The sequence below is a fragment of the Sorex fumeus genome, unplaced genomic scaffold, assembly GCF_029834395.1.
Source record: "Sorex fumeus unplaced genomic scaffold, SorFum_2.1 ptg000169l, whole genome shotgun sequence".
NCBI lineage: Eukaryota > Metazoa > Chordata > Mammalia > Eulipotyphla > Soricidae > Sorex > Sorex fumeus.
This window is the reverse complement of record NW_026606226.1, coordinates 8,137,673-8,163,244: the sequence shown is the minus strand read 5'-3', so window position 1 is coordinate 8,163,244 and position 25,572 is coordinate 8,137,673. Positions and strand designations below refer to the sequence as shown.

The window sequence follows — 25,572 nt, the reverse complement described above, 5'->3', positions numbered from 1 at the left end:
CACTCCTGGTGGTGTTCAGGGACCATATGGGATGCCAGGAATCAAACCTGAATCGGTAGCATGAAAGGCAACTACTCCACCTGCTGTACTATCTCTCCAGCCTTTTTAACATAAAATGCATGCTGACCTGAAAATTTTTAATTGTTTTTAACTATCTCATGTTTGTACATTTACAATATTTTTTCCAATTTCCTTTTAAAATAACAAGCACATATGGACGTATGGACTTGTAGATGACATTTTAGAAAGTCTTGAAATTCCATGTTGGAACAAACATTTTTAAACTTTTAGGCAATGTGAAGTAACAGATATGTTCATTGTCAAGATGGCAAAGTCCCACCGTAGGTGCATTTTGAATTCTCTATTAGGCACTCACTTTTCTCAAGATTGCTATGCTGAGGACTGGTCAATTGTAGGAATTTTGCCATACACATGGAAAGGGGGTGGCAGGAAAGAGGTGAACAGTTAGAACAGAGAAGGGACTGCTATGACAATGACAGTTAAAAATGACCCCGCTGGACAAGATTGAGTGCTGAAAGGAGTAAAGTGATGTACATAATACCCTTTCAGTAATAGTACTATATGCAAAAAAAAGTGCCTAAAAGGGAAAAGACAAAAACAGAGGGAGAGAGAGACAGAGAAAGAGAAGAAAAGTGTCTGCTATAGAAGCAGGCTACAAGAGTGGGGAGGGACGGAGGGAACTGGGGACACTGGTGAAGAGATGGGTGTTGGGACACTGAAAGTCAATCATGAACAACTTTGCAATTGTGTGTCTCGATTTATTCAATTTTTTAAAAAATGGGGGAAAAATATTCCTGTGCTGAACAAACGTGGTGAAAGTAGGGCAGTCACACTGTCTGCTCCAGGTAGAACGGAAGCACATGACAGCACAACACAAGCATACTGAAACGCTGCTGTCTCACTCTCTGCTGGCCTCCCACAGTACTGAGAAAACAAAGTCATGCTGCTATAAAATCCTGTGGTAACTTCTAAAAGGAAGAAGTCCCTGGGATTGGTCAGCATCACGTATCTCATGTCCTCCAGTTTCCTTTCCCTAAAAACTCGGTATTAAAAAGCAATTCTAGTCAGAGACTGAAGCATATGAGCAACGTTTTCACCCTTTTACATCAGTTCTTTCTAATTTAGTGTGCGTGTCAGCAAATGCTACTAAGGAAGCTTTAAGTGTCCTAGGTTACAACGAGTACTTCTCTAGAAGAGGGACTGTGAACTAAAAATCACACTGGTATTCTGCTTGTGCCTGTGAAGCTCTACAACTACAGGAACACAAATGCTGGCCAAAGAAGTGGATGAGGTACATCTCTGGGACTGGGGACATTTGCTTCACGTAAGGTAAGTCTTGGGCAGGAGATGCAAATGCAGGGGGGAATTATTTTGCATCCCCAAGTGTAACCACTTGGTCCACACAATTTTCAATGAGAAAATTCCAAAGAATAGTACCAAGAAAGTTTTAGAAGTAATGGCAGAGGAGGTTGGGGAGAGTGCCAATTTTCAACCTGAGAGTGAGTAATCTCTGCCTCATCACTTTTGAAGTCCCCATGCAGCCACCACCATTGGAATTTTTTCATTATTTATTATTCAAAGCCACAATATGAGGTCTAGATTATATTTTGTAACTGAAATACAAACTAGCTATTTGGGGACTGGGGAGTTGGTACAGGGGTAGCACTGGCCAAGCAGGCAGCAGACCCTGGTTCAATCCCTGACACCACATATGATCCCCTGAGCCTGGCCAGGTAATGATCTCTTAACACAGAGGTAGGAGTAAGCCCTGGATGTCGCCTGAAAGCAAACTCCCAAAACAAAACCAGCTATTCGGAATAGGTAAGTGTATATATAACATTTGCTTAATGCTATTTTGAAGTTTTAATATTATGCACCTGTTTATTTTCATGTATTTTAGTATTTATTCCATTGTAGCATTTTATTTTTGTGAATATTTTTTCAACTCTGATTTACACTCTTATGAACAATGATGCTTGGTTACGCTTTAATATTGACTATTTAAAGTTTTCTTACTTTCTCACCAGCAGGTAAGAGTTCCACTGACTCACTTATTTGCCCTTTTCCCCTAAAAACTTTCCCACATGCATAAAGTAAAGTAAAGGCCCTCCCGTTGATCATCGATTTGCTCGAGCGGGCCCAGTAACGTCTCCATTGGAGACTTTGTTGTTACTGTGTCTGGCATATCGAATACTCTCGGTAGCTTGCCGGGCTCTCCGAGAGGGGCCGAGGAATCGAACTCAGGTCGGCCATGTTGGCTGCGTGCAAGGCAGACGCCCTACCCGCTATGCTATCGCTCAACCCACATGCATATCCCACTATTATCATAGATGCCTAAATTCTAAACACTTGCTGAAATGACTATTTTCTCTACTCTAAAGTTTCTCCATTTTATATCAGTGCTATTACAGTTTTCATAGGCACAATACTACTTTGGACTCCTCACCTTTCTTAGGGCCACATTCATCAAGTGTATCATGAGCATTATAATTAGGTGATGTTTAAAATGCAATGTCTAACTGCTCCTTACTTTTCTAACTTCACAATTTACTTCATCATCCTTCTATTCATCATTATCCATATACTTCATTAATGTCTTAGTTCATCCAACCTGAACTTCAAACTTTATCCCCCATTTCAACCCCTTCCCTTTCCAAATCATCCAATAACCATCACCAGTATTAGCTTTCCTAAAATTGGGTGTTTTACATTTTACCTTCTGTTCAATAACCCTTTAGTGATTCCTCACTCACCACATAGGCTACATAGAGGACCAAATGTCTTCCCTTCCTTCCCTCCCTGTTATTTGCAAGTCTCTGTGTTAATTATTAGTCCAAATTTTCTTCTATTTTAAAAATTCTGATTACCAAACCCTCTGTACGCACTTTTTGTGCTGTTCTATGGGTATACCCTTCCTCACTGTCTTTGCTCATTAAAATATCACTTCCCTGAATAAAACAAAAATAAAAAATTGCTACTGATAATCATTGTCCAGATTTCCCTGTTAAAATCCCATAACCATGTGCACACGCCCATGGATGTGTGTGGGGGGGGTGGGGGGGGAAACGGGGCGGCAGGGGGGAAAGGTGTTCAGAACCCAGGGCCTCAATTTTGTCTTAAAGTAATCCTCTAAGTTTTCCTAAATGTGATTCCACTGTCCTCTAAAGTGCCACTACTTTTTTTAATGCTTAAAAATAATTCCCTCCTCTTTTGAGTTTTCTTTTAGTCTTTGTTTATTTTTATCTCCCCAACTACATGGAAAGGTAGTGAAAGTAAGTCACTGAATCTTATTCAGCTGACTGGTCCTGATTCTGGAGATAAACCACCTACATTTTAATCACTTTACTATTACTGACTATAATCTTGGTCTCAGTCTTCTCATCTGTGAAATGGAAATAATGACAGTTATTCCTCCATGGGGGCTTGGGGGCCTTATATGAAAGAACACCTGCAAAATCCTGAGGATAGCAGTAACCACCAAATGTTAGCAATTACACCACTACTCATGTCTTAAGCTCCTATAAGATATAAAGTACTACTTTGGTCTATCACCATGCTTTATGTGTAATGTACTCTGATTGAGTCAGTTGACGGAAATAAGATAGACTTGGTGGGCAGTGCACTATAGACTTAGAACTTCCTGGCATCACTAGAATCACGCCATAGATGGCATCACTTATTGTTGCCAGCCAGTCAGACTCTTTCTAATCCCTGGCACTCCCTAAAACTGCTCAACAGACTTTAAAGGATTTGGTTCTATAAGGATAAAACATCCCTCCCTCCTATAAGTAAAAGCGACCTGGTCCCTAAAAGCATTGCTGTTAGTGACCCAAAAAGCCAAAACGAAAACAAAAACAAACAAACAAACAAAAAAAGCAGTGACCTGGTGGAGGGATACCAGAGTTCTGAAGAGGTTTCTAAAAATGTGAAATAGTGCACCTCATAAGCCCCAAAAGAAGCCTACCTGTCACACTTTCTTTACTAGGCTCCAGAATGGCCACTGAATTGGAAAGCAGGCTCTTGGTATGATGCGTCCCTGCCATCTTACCCAGAGAGAGCCCATGGGCACCACTGAAATTCTCTTAGCTTGGACTCCCCATTAGCAACAGATGCTGGCCTAAGAGACAAAGATATTTGTGCTGCTCATCTGAGTCATAATAACAGGTTATTTATTTGCCTAGGGTCTCCAAAGTTGTGCTCAGGAGGGTCTAGCACCACTCCCAGCAATTCTAAACCAACTGGATCAAAGTTCAATGCAAGGGTCTGAGGACATGCTGTGGTGACGGGGATTACTTGGGCACCCTGGTGCTTCAGGGACGAAAGTCACAACCGGTGGTGCTCAGGGGGTGGCCAGGACTATAACACAATGTTCGTTGGAGGGGTACCAGGTGATGTGTGACCAAACGAGGGTGAGCTGCCCTGGAAACTAAGATCGAAGCCACAATAAGCATTATGGATATCACCACCATTAAGTAGGCCAAGCAAATTAACGAATCCAAGTTTAAATGATATGTTTTCTCTTGACTGCAGTTCATAGAGGCAAAGGGTTTGGTTTGGGCAAACCTTATTAAAGGAGAAAAATTGTGATCCAAAGCTTGAACTCTGGTGCAATGGAAGTAAAAAGGTGCTTTGGAGGAAGACAGATCAGAAGCCTTCATATTCAAGCTGTAGAATTTTGCGCACCTTGTAACCCTCATTTTCTGATCGATACAGAGGACTACGACACCCAACACACATGACTGTGGGACCATTTAAATGAGATCATTCATTTGAAGTGAGCTACTAAGGCGGCACACACAGGGCCGCAAGTCCACAAAGATTCCCTTCCCACTCACTCCAAAAGCAGATGTATGCTGCTAGGAGTGAGGACCTGTGACAATTCTCCAGGCAGGTGAACAAGATTGGTAGGTGAAGATTATTTGGCTATCTCTGAAAGGCTGACCTAGATTGTGTTGGGCGTTGCAAATTTCGTGTAAGTAGAAAGGCTCTGTGTTCTTGGCGCTTAGCACCCTGGCAACTCCGGGGCCCAGCCAGACTCCCAACCTTCCCAAAGAGATGATGGATGTGGCTTCGTCCTGGGCTTAACCTCAATGGTGACCTATTGCCATTCCCAACAAAGCCTGTTTCCTTGCAGAAATCTGTCCTTCTAAGTGAAACCCCAGCAGCTTCATTTGTTTAGCTTCCCTTTACCGGTCTTGCCGGTGCAGGGTGTGGCTTTTCTTCCTTACGGAATATTGATAATAAGTAAATAACCTCGGGAAACTTGCCCCGGGAAGGCGGCCTAGCGATTTCCTTGAGTGCCGGAGGGAATGATCTCTGCAGCTGCTGAGTGCGGAAGGTGTCCGCGCGGGGACGACGGGGGCGCCCTCCGGGAGGGCGCCGGGGAAACGCGAGGGGAGGTGGCGACCCCAGGCTGGGCTGGGCCCCGGAAAGGGAGCGAGGGTGGGTCGGAGGCGAGAGGCGACGGCAGCCCCGGCGACCCGGTCGAGCCCGACAGGTTCCTGCAGCTCCCCTCGGCCCGCTCCACGCCTCCCGGGTTTTCCCCTCGGCTCGGGGTTTCCTGTTTCAGTTCTCGGTGATCTCCAGCAGCAGGTGCTGGTTCGCCAACCTCGGTTCCCGGGGAGGCGAAAGAGGAGAAGGAAAAGCGGGAAGGGGAGGAGGAAGCGGCGCGGCGGCGGCGGCGGCGGCGGCGGCGGCGGCGGCTGCGGCTGGCGAGCAACCGGGCTGCGGGCGGCTGAGCCGGCCTCGCTGGGGCCCGCGGAGCAGCGGCGCGGGCGGCGGGCCGAACCCAGGGCCCCGGCGGGCGGGCGGCCGGCCGGCCGGGCAGCATGGGGGAGCCTCCGGCCCGGCCCGCGCCCTAGCGGCGGACGCGGCGGCCCAGGGCGGTGGCGAGAGGTGGCCACCCGCCGGCGGGCCCCGGGGCTGCCCGGTCGCCGGGCATGCAGTGATGGCTGCTGAGAAGAGGCTGCAAGTAGGTTGAGCCCCGGCTCCGGGTGCGCGCGCGGCGGGGTGCGAGTCGTGCAGACCGGGGAGGGGGCGCCGGGGCCGCGGGCCGCGGGGAGGGCGCGCGGGAGGGCGGCCGGGCGCGGCCCCGCACGGGGAGGGCCGAGCCGGCCGCTGGAGCTGCGGGGCCCGCCCGCCCGCCCGCGCGGATCGGCCCTGCCGGTAGCGGCCCCCAGGTCGGTGTCTCGGGGAGTGGGGGGCGGGGGGCCGGGAGCGAGGGGGAGGGAGGCCCGGGGGCCCGGAGGCGGCGGAGGGCCCGCGCCGGGGGACCCCCAGGCCTGGGCGGGTGGGACCCCCGGAGGCGGGGGGCCGGGCGCCCGAGACGCGGGGGTGGCCGAGCGTCCGGCCCGGCGCATCTCCCCGCGGGCAGAGCGTCCCCGCCGGGGTCTCGGCCGGGGTGAGGCCGACCTCGGCCCCGCGGCCTAGGGCGCCTGTCCACTCGCGCCCGCCCCGGGGCACGGCCGCCGAGCCGGGAGGTGAGCTCGGGCGCCCCCGATGGAAACGGACCCGCAGCCCCGCTCCTGCGGCTCCGACCGTCGCGCGCCCGTGGGGTGAGGCATCACCCGACATCCCGGGTCCCGCCCCAGCCATCAGCTCTTCCCATCCCTCCATCCCTCCATCCAGACCTCCCATCACCCACCCACCCACCGCCCCCAACCCCCGGGCCGGCCCCGACGAAAACCCCCGCTCCTGCACCCTTCCCCGCCCGGTCTCCACGGCCGGATCCGCATTTCCGACACCCAGCGTTCGTTCGTTCGTTTGGGCTGGGCTGGGTCATATTTTCAGATCCCTACCAAGACCTCTCACAAACGTAACTTCGAGAAAATGAATCCCGCTTTTCTTCCCTGAGCTGCTGCTGCACCTCTGCAGCCAGTGAAGTCCTCAGCCAGGGGTTCTGGCTATTTGGGTGGTGGCCGTTAGCAATCCGGGTTTGTGCTCTGCTTTGTGATACAGAAACGATGGTCCAGATCGAGGGAAAGTTTTCCCATTGGCTGCAAGACCGTGTTGGAGTATCCCCAGACCCACGAGGCACTTAATTGATTCAGATGATTTTTTTTTTTAAATTCATCTTAGAATTGAGGCAGAGACTATATTTAGAAAATTGGGAAAGTTTTTCAGACCTTCACTTCCTCATTTAATTTTTCTAATGCAGATTATAAACGGGAAACAGTGGATATGCCTCAAACACATTTTTTTTTTTTTACTTTCCAAAGACCAAGAGCAGTCACAAATACAGGGTGTGTTTTTAAGTCTATTAAGAGTTTAGAAAGGATTAATTCCATTTTTAAAGTCACCCATACAGTTTTGTTAGCAATCTTTCAATGTTGATGTTATCTACTATTTGAATACAAAGATAGTTTCGCCAAATATAAAATTCTCTTCCTCTAAACAATCCAGGAAAATACCTTTTTCAGACTTGTCTCTCAATTCACATGCTGTCTTTAGATTGGTACCTTAAAACTACAGAATGGACTAGCAGCTGTTATCTGTAATTTGGAATGTTAGAGTATTTTTAAAGAATGATATTTACTTACAAAGTAAGTTACAGTTCTATCTCTAGCATCATGTCATCACAAAATAACTATTACAAGCAAATTAAAATGCATTTTAAACAGAGCCAACAAAAGAGGTCAGTACTTTTCAACCTGAAGTAATAATAATGAAAGACTAATGAAGTAATCTTCTTATAATGGGAAATATTACAGAATAGGAAACAGAACCTTGGAATGTTAGCATGCTGATGGGAGGTTATTAGTCACTTCCTTTTACTACATTTGTGTTTTATTTACCAGGAAAATAAAAATATCCTGTTTTACATTAATAGCTTCTCTGGAGTTGTGTTTTCAAGGATTATATCTGCTTGTCAAACTGGACCCCCATGTACTGAATGGCAATTATATAAGGGGGTAGGAGTGGGGTTAGGCCATATCCCGGAGTACTCAGGAGACCATATACTGGTGCTGGGGATCAAACAGGGTTAGCAGCATGCAAGGCGCTGCACATTAACCCCTTATCTTTCCATCCCCTAGAAATTATATTTTTTTAAGTATTTCTCAGTCTGCAAATGGGTTGCCTTATCTTCGGTCTAACACACTATAGTAGTTTGTACATTAATTTTAAGTGCTATAATACGTTAAAGTGTTGCTATCATTTTTATAACTGTCATATCATTTTATACCATTTTTTATCCTTTTATATATGATTTTAGTGGGTTTTGTTGTTTTTGACATAAATTCTGATTTGATAGCAATTTTAAAGAAACAAGCATAAGATAGTAAGTAGTAGTACCTTTCTGTTAGAATGTAGGATTCAAAATGATCTGCAGCCATTGCTCATTTGAGACTGGAAATCTTCTATTCCCTCAGCAGATTATTCTTCAGAAACATTCAACGTAGATGCTCTGTGAGGCCCCTGAATCTCCTAGAAGGAAAAATTAAGAACAAATAGAACATAATGCTAAGTGGAATTTCCTCAGTGCCATGAATAGAAAAGTCAGAAATTCAAGTATTAGGGAAGGCTACATGCCAGTTCTTACTAGGCAAGATACAGTACTTGGGAGGGAGTCATTCCCAAATGATCACTGTAAGTTTAGGAAACAGAAGACAGGTGTCCAGTGCATCTGCAGGATACAGCAGATGATAGGAGTATTGGCAGGATTAGAATGAGCTCAGAAAGTTTCAAGGATTTTTTCATCTTTGTTGTTTTTGTGCTGCATGCAGCGGTGTTCAGAGCTTACTACTGACTCTGCACTCAAGAATCATTCTTTGCAGGCTCTGGGGACCATATGGAATGTCAGGAATTGAACCAAGGTTGGCCACTTGAACCAAGTTGGCCAAGGCAAGCTACCGAACCCGCTGTACTACCACTGCAGCTCCTCAAGGAATTTTCTTAAGGAATTGGTTTTATTGGAAAACAAAATACTAAATAGGAAGATCACTAAACAATAAAACTTATGAAATCAGGATTCCAATTTTAAATATAAAATATTAAGATTCTGGGGGTTTATCATAAATCTATCAGATGTTCTAAAAAAAACTATGTCCTATGTGCTTATTAGCCTCATGGATTTACAACATACAAAATCATACCTTTACAAAGCTAAAAATTCAGGAGTCATTAAAAAATTAATATTTTTTATTACCTAATATTACCCTAATTACCACTGCTGATATTTCACTATTTTTTTAATTATATTTTTGTTTAGTCACCATGAAATCACAAAGTTATTCATGATTGGATTTCAGGCATACAATGAATGCTTCAACACCAGTCCCCTCACCAGTGTCCACTTTCCTCTACCAATGCCACCCCCAATGTTATTTTTTTTTAATGCATCTCATCCCAAGTTGGAGTGATAGTAAAGAGATGCTTGCCTTGCCTGTGGTCAAGCCAGGTTGCCCCCACTCCCCAGCACCTCCAGGAATTATTCCTGAGTAGAGACAGAGCCAGGTGTACTGCAAGGTGTGGCCCAAAACATGTATTTCATCTCACTCTGCTCCTTCACTATCAAAGAAACTATTTAGCTATTTAAATGTGCTGGGCTGGAGCGATAGCACAGCGGTAGGGCGTTTGCCTTGCACGCAGCCAACATGGCCAACCCGAGTTCGATTCCTCCGCCCCTCTCGGAGAGCCCGGCAAGCTACCGAGAGTATCTCGCCCGCAGGGCAGAGCCTGGCAAGCCACCCGTGATGTATTCGATATGCCAAACACAGTAACAACAAAATCTCCAATGGAGACGTTACTGGGCCCGCTCGAGCAAATCGATGAGCAACGGGAGGACCGTGACCATGATTTAAATGTGCTACTTAAATGAGAGGGCATGAGAAGTACATACTGCAGGGAAACTTTGGAGCTGATGGTATAATGGTAACTTTCAAATATGTATATAGATATGTAATTTTTTTCTTTGCTTTTGTTTTTATAGCTCACATAATATTCTGTATTGTGCAATAATGTACCATACACCGTACTTATGCATTACTTTTAGTATTCCCCATTTGTAGGTGGGTAAACTTGAGGCAAAGTTTAACTTGCCTCCAGAATCACAATTAGTAAACTGCAGGAGTTTCAACCCATGCAGTCTGACTTATAAGAACTTATATGCTCTTAATCATCATGTACTTATTTATGCATCCCCATGATTCTATTTTTAGTTTAGTCCCTAGAAAGTGTTATTTTGGGGCTGGGAGATAGTACAGCAGGTGAGGTGCTTGCCTTGATTTGATCTCTATCACCATATATGGTGCCCTTAGCCTACAGGAGTGATCTTTGAGTACAAAGCCAGGAGTAAGTCCTGAGCACAGCTAAGTGTCGCCATAACAAAACAAAAATAAATAAAAGTGTCATTTTATGTGTTTATTTGTTGTCATTGTTTGAAAATTAAGAGAAACCTGGTAATTCACTTTATGAGTATGTAAGATAAGAAAGAGCTACAGATGATTTTGAAAAAGTCCTCCAGTAACAGACAACATAGAAATCCTGCCTGGTCAGACAGGTTGAAGGCAAGAACTATGTCTTTTCAGTAAATCTAGATGAACAAGATAAATTGAAAGATGCTCAGTTTACTAAGACCATCCGTGGTTTTACTCATTTTTAAGCTCTCTGACTACAGAGATACAGTGTACTTTTTTGTAGTTTTCTGTTTTACAGGAAACTTAAAAATACATGGGAGTATGAAGAACTTTAAAATACCAATAGCCCTAATCACCAGATTTAGTATTAGTATTACAGTGTTAAATTATAAGCAAAAATCCATAAGCAGACGATACAAAGTGAACTGCCTGTAAGCAGATTATCAAGTCTCTCAGGGTAGACAAATAAATAAATAGAAAATTAAAAAAAAAAAAGTCCCAAACCCAACCCTATGTCTCTTTGCTTGCCTGGAATATTTTCTATTTTCTCACCTTTTGCCTGGCTCCTTTAGGCCCCAAATACAGTCTCACTTGGCTTACTCTAATATGCTTTTAAAATTGATTAGCAATAGGTTAACATTTATTGTTAAACGTCTTTCTAAGTGCTCAACGTATATTACTGTATTTCACTGTCACTGTCCCTGTCCTCCCGTTGTTCATCAATTTTCTTGAGCGGGCCCACTAACGTTCTCCATTGTGAGACTTTGTGAGACTTTGTTGTTACTGTATTTGGCATATCTAATACGTCACAGGTAGAGTGCCAGGCTTTGCCGTATGGGCAAGATACTCTCAGTTGCTTGACGGGCTCTCTGAGTGGGGCAGAGGGGCAGAGGAATCAAACTCGGGTCGGCCAGGTTGGCTGGGTACAAGGCAAAAGCCCTACCTGCTGTGCTATCGCTCCAGCCCATTAATGTATTTAAAACTTGCTATTTTATGACAAAGTATGTCAGTACCTTTCTTTTGAGGAGGAAACTGAACCTCAGTGTCCAAATAATTTACTCACTACAGGTCTCACAGTTAATAATTCAGAGGGAAGTTCCAATTTAGGCCAAGTACCTATTTTAAGCTAATTATTAAAATGTCCATAACCTAATTCATGTTAAATAATTTATCTACTAGTTTGATATTTAAACAATATAGTAGAATCATATTTCTTGAGGTCCTTGGGAGAGAGAGGTGAGTGCACCAATAATGGGTGTGATATTGGAATTATGTTCATGAGAAAGCATCACTAACAATACTGTAAATCACAGAATCTGAATTAAAAATTAAATAATATGTAGCTTATAATTTTATTTTTGTGAAGTATAAGACTAACCTTATTGGGCACTAACTCTATGCCAGGTATAGTATTAAGCACTTTGTGTACATTATCAATTTCACTTCACTACTATTCTATAACGGTCTATTAACTCTATTGTTGTTCACCTATCTTCCAGATAAAAGAAAGGCTAAATAATTTTAGCCAAGGTTATTTAGATTTCTGATTGATTCTAAACTAAGTAGCAATACTTGTTATGCTTTTAGGTTTGATTGAGTTGTTGTTGTTGTTTTTGTTGTTGTTGTTAAGACTGTCTAGGCAGTGGGACACTGATTTATATTGACAAATGTGATTTTGGTCTTTCCCTGATGGTTTATTCCTTGTTGAAACTGTTGCTCCCTCCTTCTCATTTGCAGCATATAACTCTCTAAACTGAATGACAGTACTAATAGTATATCTAAAATAAAAGTATGTAGGCAGGGAATAAAGGCCTATAGGATGCTCAGCCAATCTAGGTTGGTGAACTACAAGATTGGATTTGCACAGTGGGCAAGTGGAGCTACTGAAATCAACTAAACCTGGGTTTTAATCCCAGCTCTACCTTTTACTGGCTGTTACCGCAAAACTGAGTTTCTCTGATATATGATCCATCAAACACTATGTACTTTAGAGTTGCTCCCACTGATTCAAGATACTGAGTGTAAAGTAACCTGGTACACAGAAGGCATTCAATTATTAGCAGAAAATGAGTTAGCAGTATCCACTGATTTGATTGGACAGATTATTTTGTGTTTATTATTTTTCTGTCTACTTAACTGCTGGCTTTTGTGTTCTGAGTATTTGAAACTGCTAGATTAAAAAAAACTAAAAACTCAAGTTTAGTGTTACTGCTCTTAATATGTCAGTTTATATTTTAGGTTTTTAAATCTATTAGTTTATGTCTTTTAGGGTGAAGCTAAAATTAGTTTTTCTTCATTGTTCTTAGTCATCTGTACTCATTTCCTATTCAAAATTATGTGGGCTTAATTTTATCCTCATTCTGTGACTTAGTCTGTTTCAGATATTAGCTTTTGCTCTGTGATTATTCTCTCCACTTACAGAGAGATTTCCCATGTAAGTAAGGTTGCCTTTTCATTGTTAACTTGCAATTTTTTTAGTAAGGGTTCCCGAGGGCCACCAGAGCCACCTAAGTGATGTGACTTGGACAACTTTTTGGTTTTTATCTTAAGTCATCTTTGACTGTCCCGCTGTAGTGATTTTAGGTATCAGATATTTTCTGGAATTTTCTTGTAATTTTAAGAGATTAGTACATTTTTTGAAATTGTGGCCAAGGTGCTATTTCCTCTATGTTAAGATTAAATAGTTTAGGCAAAAAAAATTTTTTTTTAATTTGTGGGCATACATTGTAAACAACTTTGCAAATCACTGTGTCTCAATAATTTTTTTTAATCAGGACATCAAGTTAAAATAAGAAATATAATGTTAAAATAAGAGAAAAAAGCAGGGGGAAATGTATCTTAGCGGAATCTATTTTTGACTACTTAATTTCATATTTTAATATTAAAATTTGAGTTTTAACATTCATTAAGTCACATATTAATTTAATTTTTTGGTTCGGGTCACATTCAGAAGTGCTCTGGGTTTACTCTTAGCTCTCTGAGGGGTCACTTCTGGCAGTATTTAGGGAACCATAAATAGTGCTGGGTATCAAACTGAGGTACAAGACAACTGCCTTGACACCTGTTTTATCTCTTTTCTTTATTCTCATTTTAAAATACAAGAAAATTTCAGTGTAGGGAGTGGAGAGATAGTACAGTGGATAGGGTGCTTGCCTTGAACGTGGCTGACCCAGGTTCGATCCCCAGCACCCTAGATGGTTCCCTGAGAGCACTACCAGGAATGATAACTGAGTGCAGAGCCAAGCACAATCTCTGAGTATTGCCAGATGTGGTCAAAAAACAAAAAAATAAAATATTAGTGTAAATAACTGTAATGAAAGTTTGTTGTTTGTGTAAAACACATTCTTTAAAATGTATGCTGGGACCTAGAATGATAGTACAGTGGGTAAATCAGTTGCCTTACACACAGCTGACCTGGATTCGATCCTTATAACCCCATATGGTCCCCAAGATCACCAGGAGTGATCACAGAATGCAGAGCCAGTTGTAAGCTCTGAGCACCGCCGGATGCCCCCACAAAACAAAAAAAGTTGTATGCTATGTAGTTTATTATATTCCTCTTCATTAAATATATCATGTTTTCCTGTATATAGCATATTCAAGTACTGAAATTTAACCAAGTTCACTTTGTTGAGTAATTAGTGAATGATCAAGTTTCCCTAGAATTGAATTGCACTGTTAATTCCAATCAACACTTGTAAGTGTCCATTCTCTGTACCCATCGCTGTTTTCCCAAACAATTTATCTTTGTTAATCTGATAGACAAGTGTGGGTATAAAGTTGCTAAGAAACTCATAGTAATAGTACATTTGGTAGGGCTTGCCTTGCACACAGCCAACCTGGGTTAGAGAGCCCCAGGACCACATACAGTCCCTCAAATCCCACCATGAGTGAAGAGTGATCCCTGAGCACAGTTGGGTATGGCCAACTGCTCCCCCATCCCTGTGAGCAAAAAGTGAAACTCAGTGTTAAGTACAATCTGCAAAGTCTGAGAGACTTAGCCTGAGTTCCTATTCTGACATTTGCTAGCTATCTGATTTTTTTCATTTCTTTGTAAAGTGGTGATGATAATACCTATTATCACGGTGAAATCCAGTAATATTAGTGTTGCCACAGATTAACTGATGACAAATAATGAAGACTTATTTCCTTAAGAGACATGTTCGCTATCATTTTTTTATTATGAATGAGATTCTCTTCCCCCATTTAGTTTTATTCTTGACATGTCTTTATTTTATACTGCTAGTATAAAAGTCATTAATTTTAACCATCCAGCTACCTTACTCTGACCCTTTTACCCTTATATGTACTGTTAGGTTGTAAGACCTAACTGTTTTGGAGATATGTAATACTGCACAATATTAATGTCCATTTTTCTAAATTTCCTCCCCCCCCCCACCTGTTGCCTTGATTGAAATCAGAAAACAATAGTTGATTAATTTTAGGCATTTGGGCTTACTATGATTTTAATGGGACTTCATCTCCACTTTGTTTCACTTCAAAAGTGAAACAACTTTTTAAAAGCCAATGGCTGTTGTTTTGTAACACAGATGTCCTGGTTTATAAACAGCTTTTTCAGAAAATATCTATGAAAGTGCTAAGTGGAAATTTGAAAATAGGCTAACCTTACTTTACTAAATTTCTAAGCATCTTTGAGGCACGTTCACTAGTTTTTCAGTAGTTGAGGCATGTTATTTATTTTAAATTTTTATTTACTATGAAATTTCTCAAGTGGTTATCAGAATAACCAGGACCTCTTCCTGGCACTTTTTGCCCAACTGGGCTACCAATTCAGTGCGAAGTCCAGAGGATGCAGTACTGCCTGCGACCCAGTGATGCTCCGACTTAACCTGGGCGATATGCAGTGCTTGGGGGCTTCTGGAGATCATGTAAGACATGCACCTTAACCATCTATCTGTACTATCTCTCCAACCCCATATTCTCTACTTTTTTTTAATTACACAATCAGTATAAGTGCAGTAAGACTAATTGCTTTCAATACACTATACAAGTCTATACTTTGAATCTACTCTTTATTATTATTACAATATATTTATAAACTATTAGTAGAAGTAAATTTCCCCCCTGAAACAATATGAAGTCTATAAGATCAGGGTACTAGTGCCTTCCTTACCTGACCTCTTTGACATCTTTCAGAAAAATGAAGGCTATTACTCTCAAAAATATTATTCTCAAAAATAACTTTTGTAAACCCCCCAAATGATAGTAGCACTGTTCTCCTGTTGTTCATCGATTTGCTTGAGCGGGCACCAGTAACTTCCCACAACAAACTGTGAGACTGTTACTGTTTTTGGCATATCGAATACGTCATGGATAGCTTGCCAGGCATTGCCGTGCGGGTGAGATACTCTCAGAAGCTTGCCGGGTTCTCTGAGAGGGGCGGAGGAATTGAACCTGGGTCAGCTGCGTGCAAGGCAAACGCCCTACCCACTGTGCTATCACCCCAGCCCCCCCCCAAATGATAGTACTACAGAAATTGAAGTTTTTAAAGCTAGCAAGAAATCTATTTTGATATCACATTTTTTATTAAATCATTTTTGTGCTGAAGTCTTATGTAATTTAGCATGTTTTTAAAAAGTGCTTAAATATAGTAAATGAAAATCTGGTATTCATATATCTGAATGTCCTTCTATCCTTAGGCTAAAATATTTGATCATGACTTTCCTTTTAGTTTTCCAAAATTAGTTCATCTAATATTATATTTTTCAGTACCATATACACAAAGTGCTTCAAAACCTTTTATTTCCCATTAAGTCTCCTAATTTTTCTTTCAGTGTTCTTTCAGGTTTTAGGATTACATTAAACAGTTTTACTGACTGGCTCTAGGATCTTTGAAATGTCCCTTGTGAGTACGAACAGCAGCAGGGAACAAGACACAACTAATGTTTGAGGTCAAATCCTGATCCACAAATCAGAGAGAGTCACTAAGAGAGTAGTGACTAGGCAAATGTTTAAATTATTTTTTAAAAATCAGAATCCACCTGCATTGCACTGCACTATACTGTCCTCCCATTGTTCATTGATTTGCTCGAGCGGGCCCAGTAACGTCTCCATTTTGAGACTTTTTGTTACTATGTTTGGCATATTGAATACATCACGGTTAGCTTGCCAGGCTTTGCCATGCGGGGGAGATACTCTCTCTGAAAGGGGCGGAGGGACTGAACCCGGCTCGGCCGGGCTGGCCACCTGCAAGGCAAATGCCCTACAGCTGTATTATCGCTCCAGCCCCCAGAATCCATCTATAAGAATGAATTTCACAAAACTAGTTTTGTGAGTTGTGAGTCTGGTTGAGACAGACTTTTACTATTTTTGGCCTGGATGGATGGCTGGAAAGCATGTGCCAGGTTGGCGGCTGAAACTTAGCTTCGAGACTATCCCATGCTGTGAGAGCACCTGAGAGAGAAGATGTGGCAGGTGGAGAAAGCACTTTGGAACTCCGAAGTGACAGCCCTAAGCCAGAATGCTAATTTGGCAAGTATGCCACCAGGTGCTGAGTCTTGGGCCTAAGTGATCCTCAGATAACAGGAAAATCAAAAATGTTTACTTCCTACTTTGATAGCAAATGAGTACTTAAATTTTATAGCTCTTTAATAGATTAGGATCTGATTTGATCATAAGCACCTCATATAAACAGGATAGTTTGACAAGAATCAAAATCCTAAGATAATTTTTGTGCGTCTACATAGTACTTAGAATTCTTGTATTTCTCAGTGTGTCATGATCTCTTCCTCAACTTTTTTGTGATTAACTGGTGACCCACCTCTCTCCCCCAAACTGAAATAGCTCCTCATTTAGCCACTGGGAGCCTTTATCCAAGTCCTCTTCCCAGTCATTCTGCAAGACATTGAGGCATTCACTATTTTTCATTATTCTCTCATGTTTATTACTCCTCGTTTTTTCTTTTTTCGGATGGAGTATGGGGGCATACCCAGCATACTCAGGAGCTACTCAGAACTAAGCTTGGGGGTCATTCCTCGTGTTTCTAGGGATAGACAGGACCATGGCAGTACCAAGGATCCACCTGGGCCTCCTAAATCCAAATCGTGTGCTCCAGCACTTTGAGCTGTCTCCCAGGCTTTTTGTTTTTAATGTTAAATTCTTACTGATATTTACATCTTCGCTTAAGATAATATAAGATAATATCTTATATGTGTTTTTTCATATAACTTTGAATATCTCACCTTTTGCTTAGATTACTATGCCTTCCTAATCTGTCATTGTGTTTCTTGTCCCCCCCCCCCAAAAAAAAAAACCTGGTACAGTTGGAATAGCGTCCTAAAAAAAAAAAAAAAGGTATGTAGTAAGAAACCATCATTAACAGTATTGTAGGCCCCAGCATCTCATATGGTCCCCCAAATATCACCAGGTATAATTCCTGAGCATAGAGCCAGGAATAAGCCCTGAACAATGCCAGGTAAAACCAAACCAAATCAAACAAACAAAAGCCAGCATTATAAATCACAGAATCTCTGTTTTTAACAAAAGAAAAATTTGAAAAAAAAAGGATCATTCACATTTTCAGAAACCTTCAAATGCTTCCCCTTTACCTTTATTAAATGTGGATAGGAAGACAAAGTTGAAATTCTTGAGAAAGGTATTCAAGATTTTTCCATAAGTAAAAAGGTAAAGGGTAAAGGTAAAGGCCCTCCCGTTGATCGTCGATTTGCTCGAGCGGGCCCAGTAACGTCTCCATTGGAGACTTTGTTGTTACTGTGTCTGGCATATCGAATACGTCACGGGGAGCTTGCCAGGCTCTCCGAGAGGGGTGGAGGAATCGAACTCGGGTCGGCCGTGTTGGCCGCTTGTAAGGCAAACGCCCTACCCTAACTTTAAGAAGCCTCTTATATACCATGATAAGTGAAAGAGAGGAAAAAGAACAAATATCAGATGACCTCACTCATCTGTGGTATACCAGGAACAAGGAAATGGATAGCATTGAAGGATGACAAATCATTGGCCTTTGATTGCAGAAGTGTGATTTCCAAGCAGTGGGTGAAGGCAGAGTAAAAGTAATGTAAGTAGAACAATGTATGCATGGTACTGTCACAGTCACTGTCCTCCGGTTGTTCATCGATTTGCTCGAGCGGGCCCAGTAACGTCTCCATTGGAGACTTTGTTGTTACCGTGTTTGGCATATCAAATACATCACGGGTAGCTTGCCAGGCTCTGCCGTGCGGGCGAGATACTATTATCATAAATCATGGTACCTCAATAAAAATGGGCTACAAAGATAAAAGTAACATAAGAAGAGTGGTGAAGGGTTTTTTCCATTTTGGTGATGACAAAGGTGAATTAACTATGTACAATCAAAACCATAGTTACCATTATTGTAACCGTGTTACCTAAACTACAATAGTATTTTTTAAATGCAGGCCTCTGTTATAGCAGTATTAATCACACACTATTCTGTGTGATACTACATTTCATCAGCAGCAATATCGTTTATGTCAATTGATTTGATAACCTTTAACATCTCTGGGCAGAAATCCTTTTCTTACCTTACACCATCTTTTCCCTGCAACAGACACATGCATCTCTTCAGAGATGTGATCACCATCCTGATATACTCTGCTTAACATGCCTCTTCAGCCTCTCAAATCTGAGTCTAAGCCTGCCTCTTTCACTCTGTATCTCAACAGTATTAACTTTGACACTTTTTATTATGTAACTGTTCATTTATATTATTGCCTATTGTATATTGCTATGACTCTCATCTTACCATCAACTTTTTCTCATAATATTTACTTTATTTCTTGAATATACTTATGTATTGAATACTGGCTTAAACTACTTATTTCGTTTGAGTAATCTTATTGTTATTTGCTTGCTTTTTATCAGAGTACTTTTATTTTTGAAGTGGAGGATTTGTTTTGGGACTACACCCAGCTGTGCTTGGGCTTCCTCTGTCTCTGCTCAGGGATCATTACTTGCCATGCTAGGGGGAACCATATGTGGTGCTGGGGGTTGAACTGGGTCAGCTGCATGCATTACAAGTGCCTTGCTGGGGCTGGAGCAATAGCACAGCGGGTGGGGTGTTTGCCTTGCACACAGCTGACCCGGGTTCGATTCCCAGCATCCCATATGGTCCCCCGAGCACCGCCAGGAGTAATTTCTGAGTGCAGAGCCAGGAGTAACCCCTGTGCATCACCAGGTGTGACCCAAAAAGAAGAAAAACAAGTGCCTTGATGCTGTACTCTTTCTCCAGCTCAGTGCTTTTAAAAATGTAGTGGCTGGAGAGATAGCTCAAAAGGGTTGAGCACAGGCTTTAGAGGTGGTGACCCTGGTTCTGATCTCTGGCATCCAGTGCCCTCCATCCCCTCCAGGGGCAACCCCCGAACACTGTGCCAGGAATAGCCTCCCAAACCAAATTAAAATTTTTAATAAATGACTATAGGCAATCTCTTTGGGTATGGTCCCAAAACAAACTAAAGATTAACTGTACATAATTAGAAATTTTTGAGAGGGCTCCTAAGTGATGATCAGGAGCGCTGGCTCTCCAGGGCTCCATGAGGAATTCTGGTTTCAAAGCAGGGACCCTAGGATGTGATGCTGCTCAGGCTCTGTGGTGTTGAGCACCTCCAACACTGCACCTGGCATTACTTGGGGGGGGCCTATGTGTTGCTGAAAATCAGACCCTAACCTCTGTACTGTATTGGCTCCTTGATTTTACACAATTTTAAGATAGTCAGTTTATTAGCTAACATCTATAAAATCATCAAAAAACTAGGGTACTTTCTATATTTAAATTAAATAAAAATATCAATGTTCTCTTTGGGTATGGTCCCAAAACAAACTAAAGCATTAACTGTACATAGAAATGTTATAGAAATGGTTTATGTAAATGATTTTATTAAATAGCAATTAAGAACACTTATGACTTTAATTTTTCAATAGTTAATACTTATAGTATTAACAGATATTAGGAGAAAGTTAACTCTAAGAAGTATAGCAACTTATTCAAGAAAATTATGTAGTTAGAAATTAAATATTAATGAAATTAAAGAGATTGCTTTGCCTATAGTTATTTATTTAAAAATTTACAAACCATATTATCTTTATGCTGGTGTATATGTATAGATATAAGCATGTAATTTCATATAGCTGGTACTATTTTATTAGCTTATTACACTTCAAAACAATCATAATTCCTTTTTTACAACTGAGGAAACTAAGCCATAAGGAGGTAAATTTCCCCAAAATGAGAGGTGGGTGTGTATATCGTGTGTGCCTGTGTGTGTATACACAAACTAGCATTGAGCATTTTCCTTAATAAACATAATAATAAAGCTCACTCCCAATGATATCAGAACAACACAAAATAATCACTGCAATTTAATATCAGTGCAAAAGTTGGTAAGGAACAGGCAATCAGGTAAGACTTTATATTATTTATATACCTGGAAAACCCAAGAGCCTCAGTGGAACACTAAAGGAAATAGTGAGATTGCTAAGATACCTAAGTGTTTTAAACTATGTATCTGTAAGATATAGTCAGGATAAAGTATAAACATGGAGAGGGAAAAAGTGCTGATAGGAGACTTGAACAATGCAAGGTGCTTAATATACAGATCCTCCCCACTAATGATAGTTCAGACTTAGGACTTTTCAAGTTCATGATGGCATAAGAGCATAGGTTTTCAGTAGGGACTATATTTGAAATATTGAATTTTAATCATTCCCTAAACTAGCACTTGCTATAGGGTACTCTTGTGTGATGCTGGGCCGTTGGCAGTGAGTAATCTCCAGTCAACCACGAAGATGAACACGAAGATAAAGAATCTACAGATTTTCACTTTCAATACGGCATTCAATAAATTTGCATGAGCTATTACACATTTATTACAAAATATGCCTTATATTAGATGATTTTACCCAACTTGGTTAATGTCTGTTTTTAAAAAGCGTGTTTAAGGTGGGCTAGATTAGAATATACTAAGCTAGGTTATAATGTATTTTCATTTTATGCCATTTTCAATTTATGATAGGGTTCTAAGTCAAAGTCTTTTATAAATCAACAGTTCTTACTATATGGCACAGCATAGAACTAGAGAAAGATCAGTGAAACAACAAAAAATATAGAGGTAAGCCCAACTTTTGAGCAGAGGAAATGATATCAAGCTCTTTTATACTAATAGCTCTAAACCCCTAAGAAGTTTCCCAGATCAGAATAAAAGCCAGATCCTTGCTGTGACCTCTGACTCCGTTCCTTGTTCACTTGCCATCCAGACAAAGTGGCCACTGAGCTGTTCCCTATCACATTTTCATCTCTGAGGTTTGTACTTAATCCTCTGTCTTCCTAGCACACATTTCCTCTCACTTCATTAGGTATCTGAACATCTCTAACATTCTCAGAGAACCCTTCCTGATTCCAAGTGATTTCATAGCATTTACCATTAACTGGAATGTTTCGGTTGTTTCTGTTCTCTTCCCGTGCCCCAGTCCTACACTGTAAGCAAAGTGAAACAGACTTTGTTCTTGTTTCTCCACCATCTAGTACATAGGACGTACCCACTTGCTGCATAGTATGAAAAGTTGCAGACATGATCTCAAGTTTTGAAAACAAAAATTATGATAAATTCTTGGGGGAAGGGGTCTGTTTTGTTTTTATAGATATTTTGTATTTCTGTCAAGTAGCTTTGTTTTGTTTTTACAGATGTTTTATATTTATTTTTTGTCAAGTAGCTGCAAATGCTGAGCCATCACGCTCCTAAAGGAAATGAAGAATTAGGTTCCTAAGAGCTTTACATTGTATTTTAGGAAGGGCCTGCAATTTAGGTCAGATTTGTAATGAACAAAGTATTGAATCTTAGTTGGTCTTAGTCCCTTTTCTATTATTTGTTGCGTATGATGCTTTTCCTGAGTTCCCTTATACTTACTGCTCTCTTCTGGATAAACAAACCTAATGATGGATCCCCTACCAATTCTATCTGATGCAGTTTTATGGGGGGTCACACCTCCGCAACATCCATCAGTGCTCAGAAGGTCATGAGGTACCAGGGATGAAACTGAACCATGCATCTGCTGCACCACCTGAGCTACCTCTCCAGACCTTTAATTTCATATTTGTCTCTGAACCCTAAATATAACTGAAGGTAATCTGAACTTAGTGGCAGGATTTTGAAATATCATAATCAAGCCTTAAAAAGTTTTGGCTTTGAAGAGCATTATCTACTTTATATGTTAGAGAATTTTCTTTTTTAAAACTTTATCCCTTCAGTATATTATTATATAAACAAGTTTGGTTAAGATTAATTTATATACTCATCATTTTGTTGTTGTTTTGGTACCCACCCTTTGATACTTAGGTGTCACTCCTGGCATTGCTGAGGGGACCATTTGCAGTGCTGGGGATTGAAATGTGATTGCTCATATGCAAAGCTGGTACCTTATCCCCGTTTTTCCCCACTCCATCTCCCCCTCACTCCCGCCCCCAACATTCCCCTTTGGGGACTATTCCTGGCTCCCTGCTCAAGAGTGACCCCTGGTGGTACTTGGAGAACCATATGTAGTGCTGAAGCAAACAAGAGTCGGGGGTCTCCAAGGCAGGAAAAGCAACTAAGCTCCTGTACTATCTTTCTGGCCCCTCTTAATCATTTTTCTTCTTTAGTAGCCATTATTTTTTATTTTTTAAATTTTTATTAGTGAAACACCATGAGATACAATTGTAGACTTAACAAATTTTTGTGCTTGAGTTTCAGTTATACAATGATCGAGTACCCATCCCTCCACCAGTGCCCATTTTCCACCACCACGGGTCCCAGTATCCCTCCCACACCCCATCCCACCATGCCTCTGTGGCAGGGATTGCCTTTTGTTCTCTCTCCCCTTTTGGGTGCTGTGGTTTGCAAAAGAGGCATTGAGTGGCAATCATGTTTGGTCTATAGTCTACTTTCAGCATGCATCTCCCATCACGGAAGGATCCTCCCAACACCCTTTATTTGGTGCTCCCTTCTCTATCTGAGCTGCCTTTTCCCCTCGCGTGTGCGGCTGGCCTCCAAGCCATGGAGTAAACCTCCTGGTTTTAGTAGCCATTATCTTTTGTAATGAAACTTTGTACTGTTGAATACTGTTAGGGGGAAGTCTTTTTTCCTAGTTCTTTTCCGAATCAATTGAGAAAAAGAAACAGGCATATGGATATAGTATAGTACTGGAGAAAACTATTTAAGAGCAGAGCAGAAAGGGCATAACACTGAAATCCAGAATGGGATTCAACCACAATCACAGGCAGTGCTAGAGCGCAGAGCTGCCATGTGCTTTCAGCATATGAACTGATCCTGGCACAAACGTGCAAATAAGGGTGCTGGACTTGCACAATGCCTCTTTCGAGACTCAGCCATCAGATAAATAACTCTAGTAAAGAGGAAGAAGCCAAATGTGACTGCAATGGATGCCTCCTGTTAAGAAGTTGAAGCTGGAGGAGGCTCAGGAAAAGTCCTCTCACCAAGGAAACTCGTTATCCCACATCTTTCGTGACTGTTGAAAACAGCACCAGTGGTAGAATCATAACTAGGAGAGTATGTGATTAACTGGGGGTCTTTGCCGATCTTATGCTGTCACTAAGGAGTAATCAAAACTAGTAGAGAATTTCTATTCAGAGGCGCACCTGCATCAAAATTTACAAGAAGCTATTGTTTTGGTATTTTTTACTGGTCCCGTTAGTTTCACCACATCTTCTAGACATCATCACACTGTTGCTTCACACCATCTGTACATGTAGATGGCAGAGGACTGCATGAATGGTGCTTCCTCAAGAAGCTTACAGCCTAGTTCATAAATAACTGCCGTAACTGTAGAGTACAGACCCATTTTATAACGGCATTTCAAAAGAGGAGTTAGTTTCTCAAATGTGTAACTTTTTAAACTTTCAACTCAATCTTAATAATAATATTACATGGCAGTAAGGTTTTATCAGATTTTCCTAGTTGTACCTAAAAGGCTGAAAGGTTACAATTTTATGGGGCTGGTGAGATAGTTCAACACCTTATACTTCGTAAGCAGGTGATTCAGGTTTGGTCCCTGGCACCACCAAGAGCAATGACTCAGCACAGAGACCCCTGAGCACAGAGCTAGGAAAAGTTCCCAGGTACCATCTGCTATATACTACCCTCCTCCCCAAGACAGTTAAAATTCTAATGAAAAACTCATTAAAAATTGTGAGGGGGGTTTTGGGGGGGTGGCTGGAGAGATAGTACAGAGGGTAGGGTGTTTGCCTTGCACACGGCCGACCCAGGTTCAATCCACAGCACCCCATATGGTCCCCCGAGCACTGCCAGAAGTAATTCCTGAGTGCAGGGCCAGGAGTAACCCTCGAGCATTGCCGGGTACAACCAAAAAGAAAAAAAAAAAGTTTTTTTCTGTACTTCCCCAGCAGTGCTCAGAGGCCTCTCCTGACGGTTCTTGACCAACCTGGCCACTGAGTCAGTGTTAGAGTCCAAAGATAAGTGCTGTGAGGGTCCTGTAGTGCTGGAGAACACCATGGCCATGTCAGCAGTGCCTGAGCCCAGTAGTGGTCAGGGGAGCATCTAGCACCAGAAAATGAACCACAATTGAGCACATGCAAGGCACAAGCTCTAACTCCTGTACAATCTTGCTGGCCCCTATTAATTACTCTAAATTTTTACAGTAATAGTATTGGTGTTATCCACATCCCTGCCCCCCCCAACCCCCCATACTCACTGACAAGAGAATTTCAGTTCTCTTGTCAGTGAGATCTGACATTTTGGCAAACTGACATTTGCCTCTGACTTATTTCTAAGTTGCATTAAAAGTTAACATTTCATCTCTTCTAACAGCAGAATAATATTACATTGTGTATACATAACACAATTTTATGTTAAAAACAAAACTACCATAGAACCCAGTATTTCTACTCCTTGGCATCTATCTCAAGAATACAAGAATATTAACTCAAAGAGATAAATGCCCAATATATTCACTGCAGCACTGATTTAATTTAATAGCCAAGATGTGAAAACAACACACATGTCCAATGATGGAAGAGTGGATAAAGAAAAGCTCATGGCATCAGAGACAGTACAGCAAACTAGGAGATTGCTTTGCATGTGGCAAACCTGATTTTGATCTCTGGTCCCACACATTGTCCCCTAAGAACCACCAGGAGTGATCCATGAGCACCACCAAGTGTGGCCAAAAATCCAAAAAGAAAAAACAATAT

At 41.6% G+C, this 25,572-nt stretch overlaps 1 protein-coding gene across 1 annotated transcript in view; it reads left to right on the top strand.

Moving 5' to 3' along the window:
* Positions 1 to 5,733: 5,733 nt before the first annotated feature.
* The window catches only part of ZC3H12C (zinc finger CCCH-type containing 12C), a 56,231-nt gene continuing 36,392 nt past the window's right edge, over positions 5,734 to 25,572 (top strand). Inside the window, exon 1 of the mRNA XM_056107682.1 lies at positions 5,734 to 5,992. Coding sequence (XP_055963657.1) covers positions 5,969 to 5,992 — 24 coding nt within the window. The 5' untranslated portion in view covers positions 5,734 to 5,968. The remainder of the gene's footprint in view (positions 5,993 to 25,572) is intronic.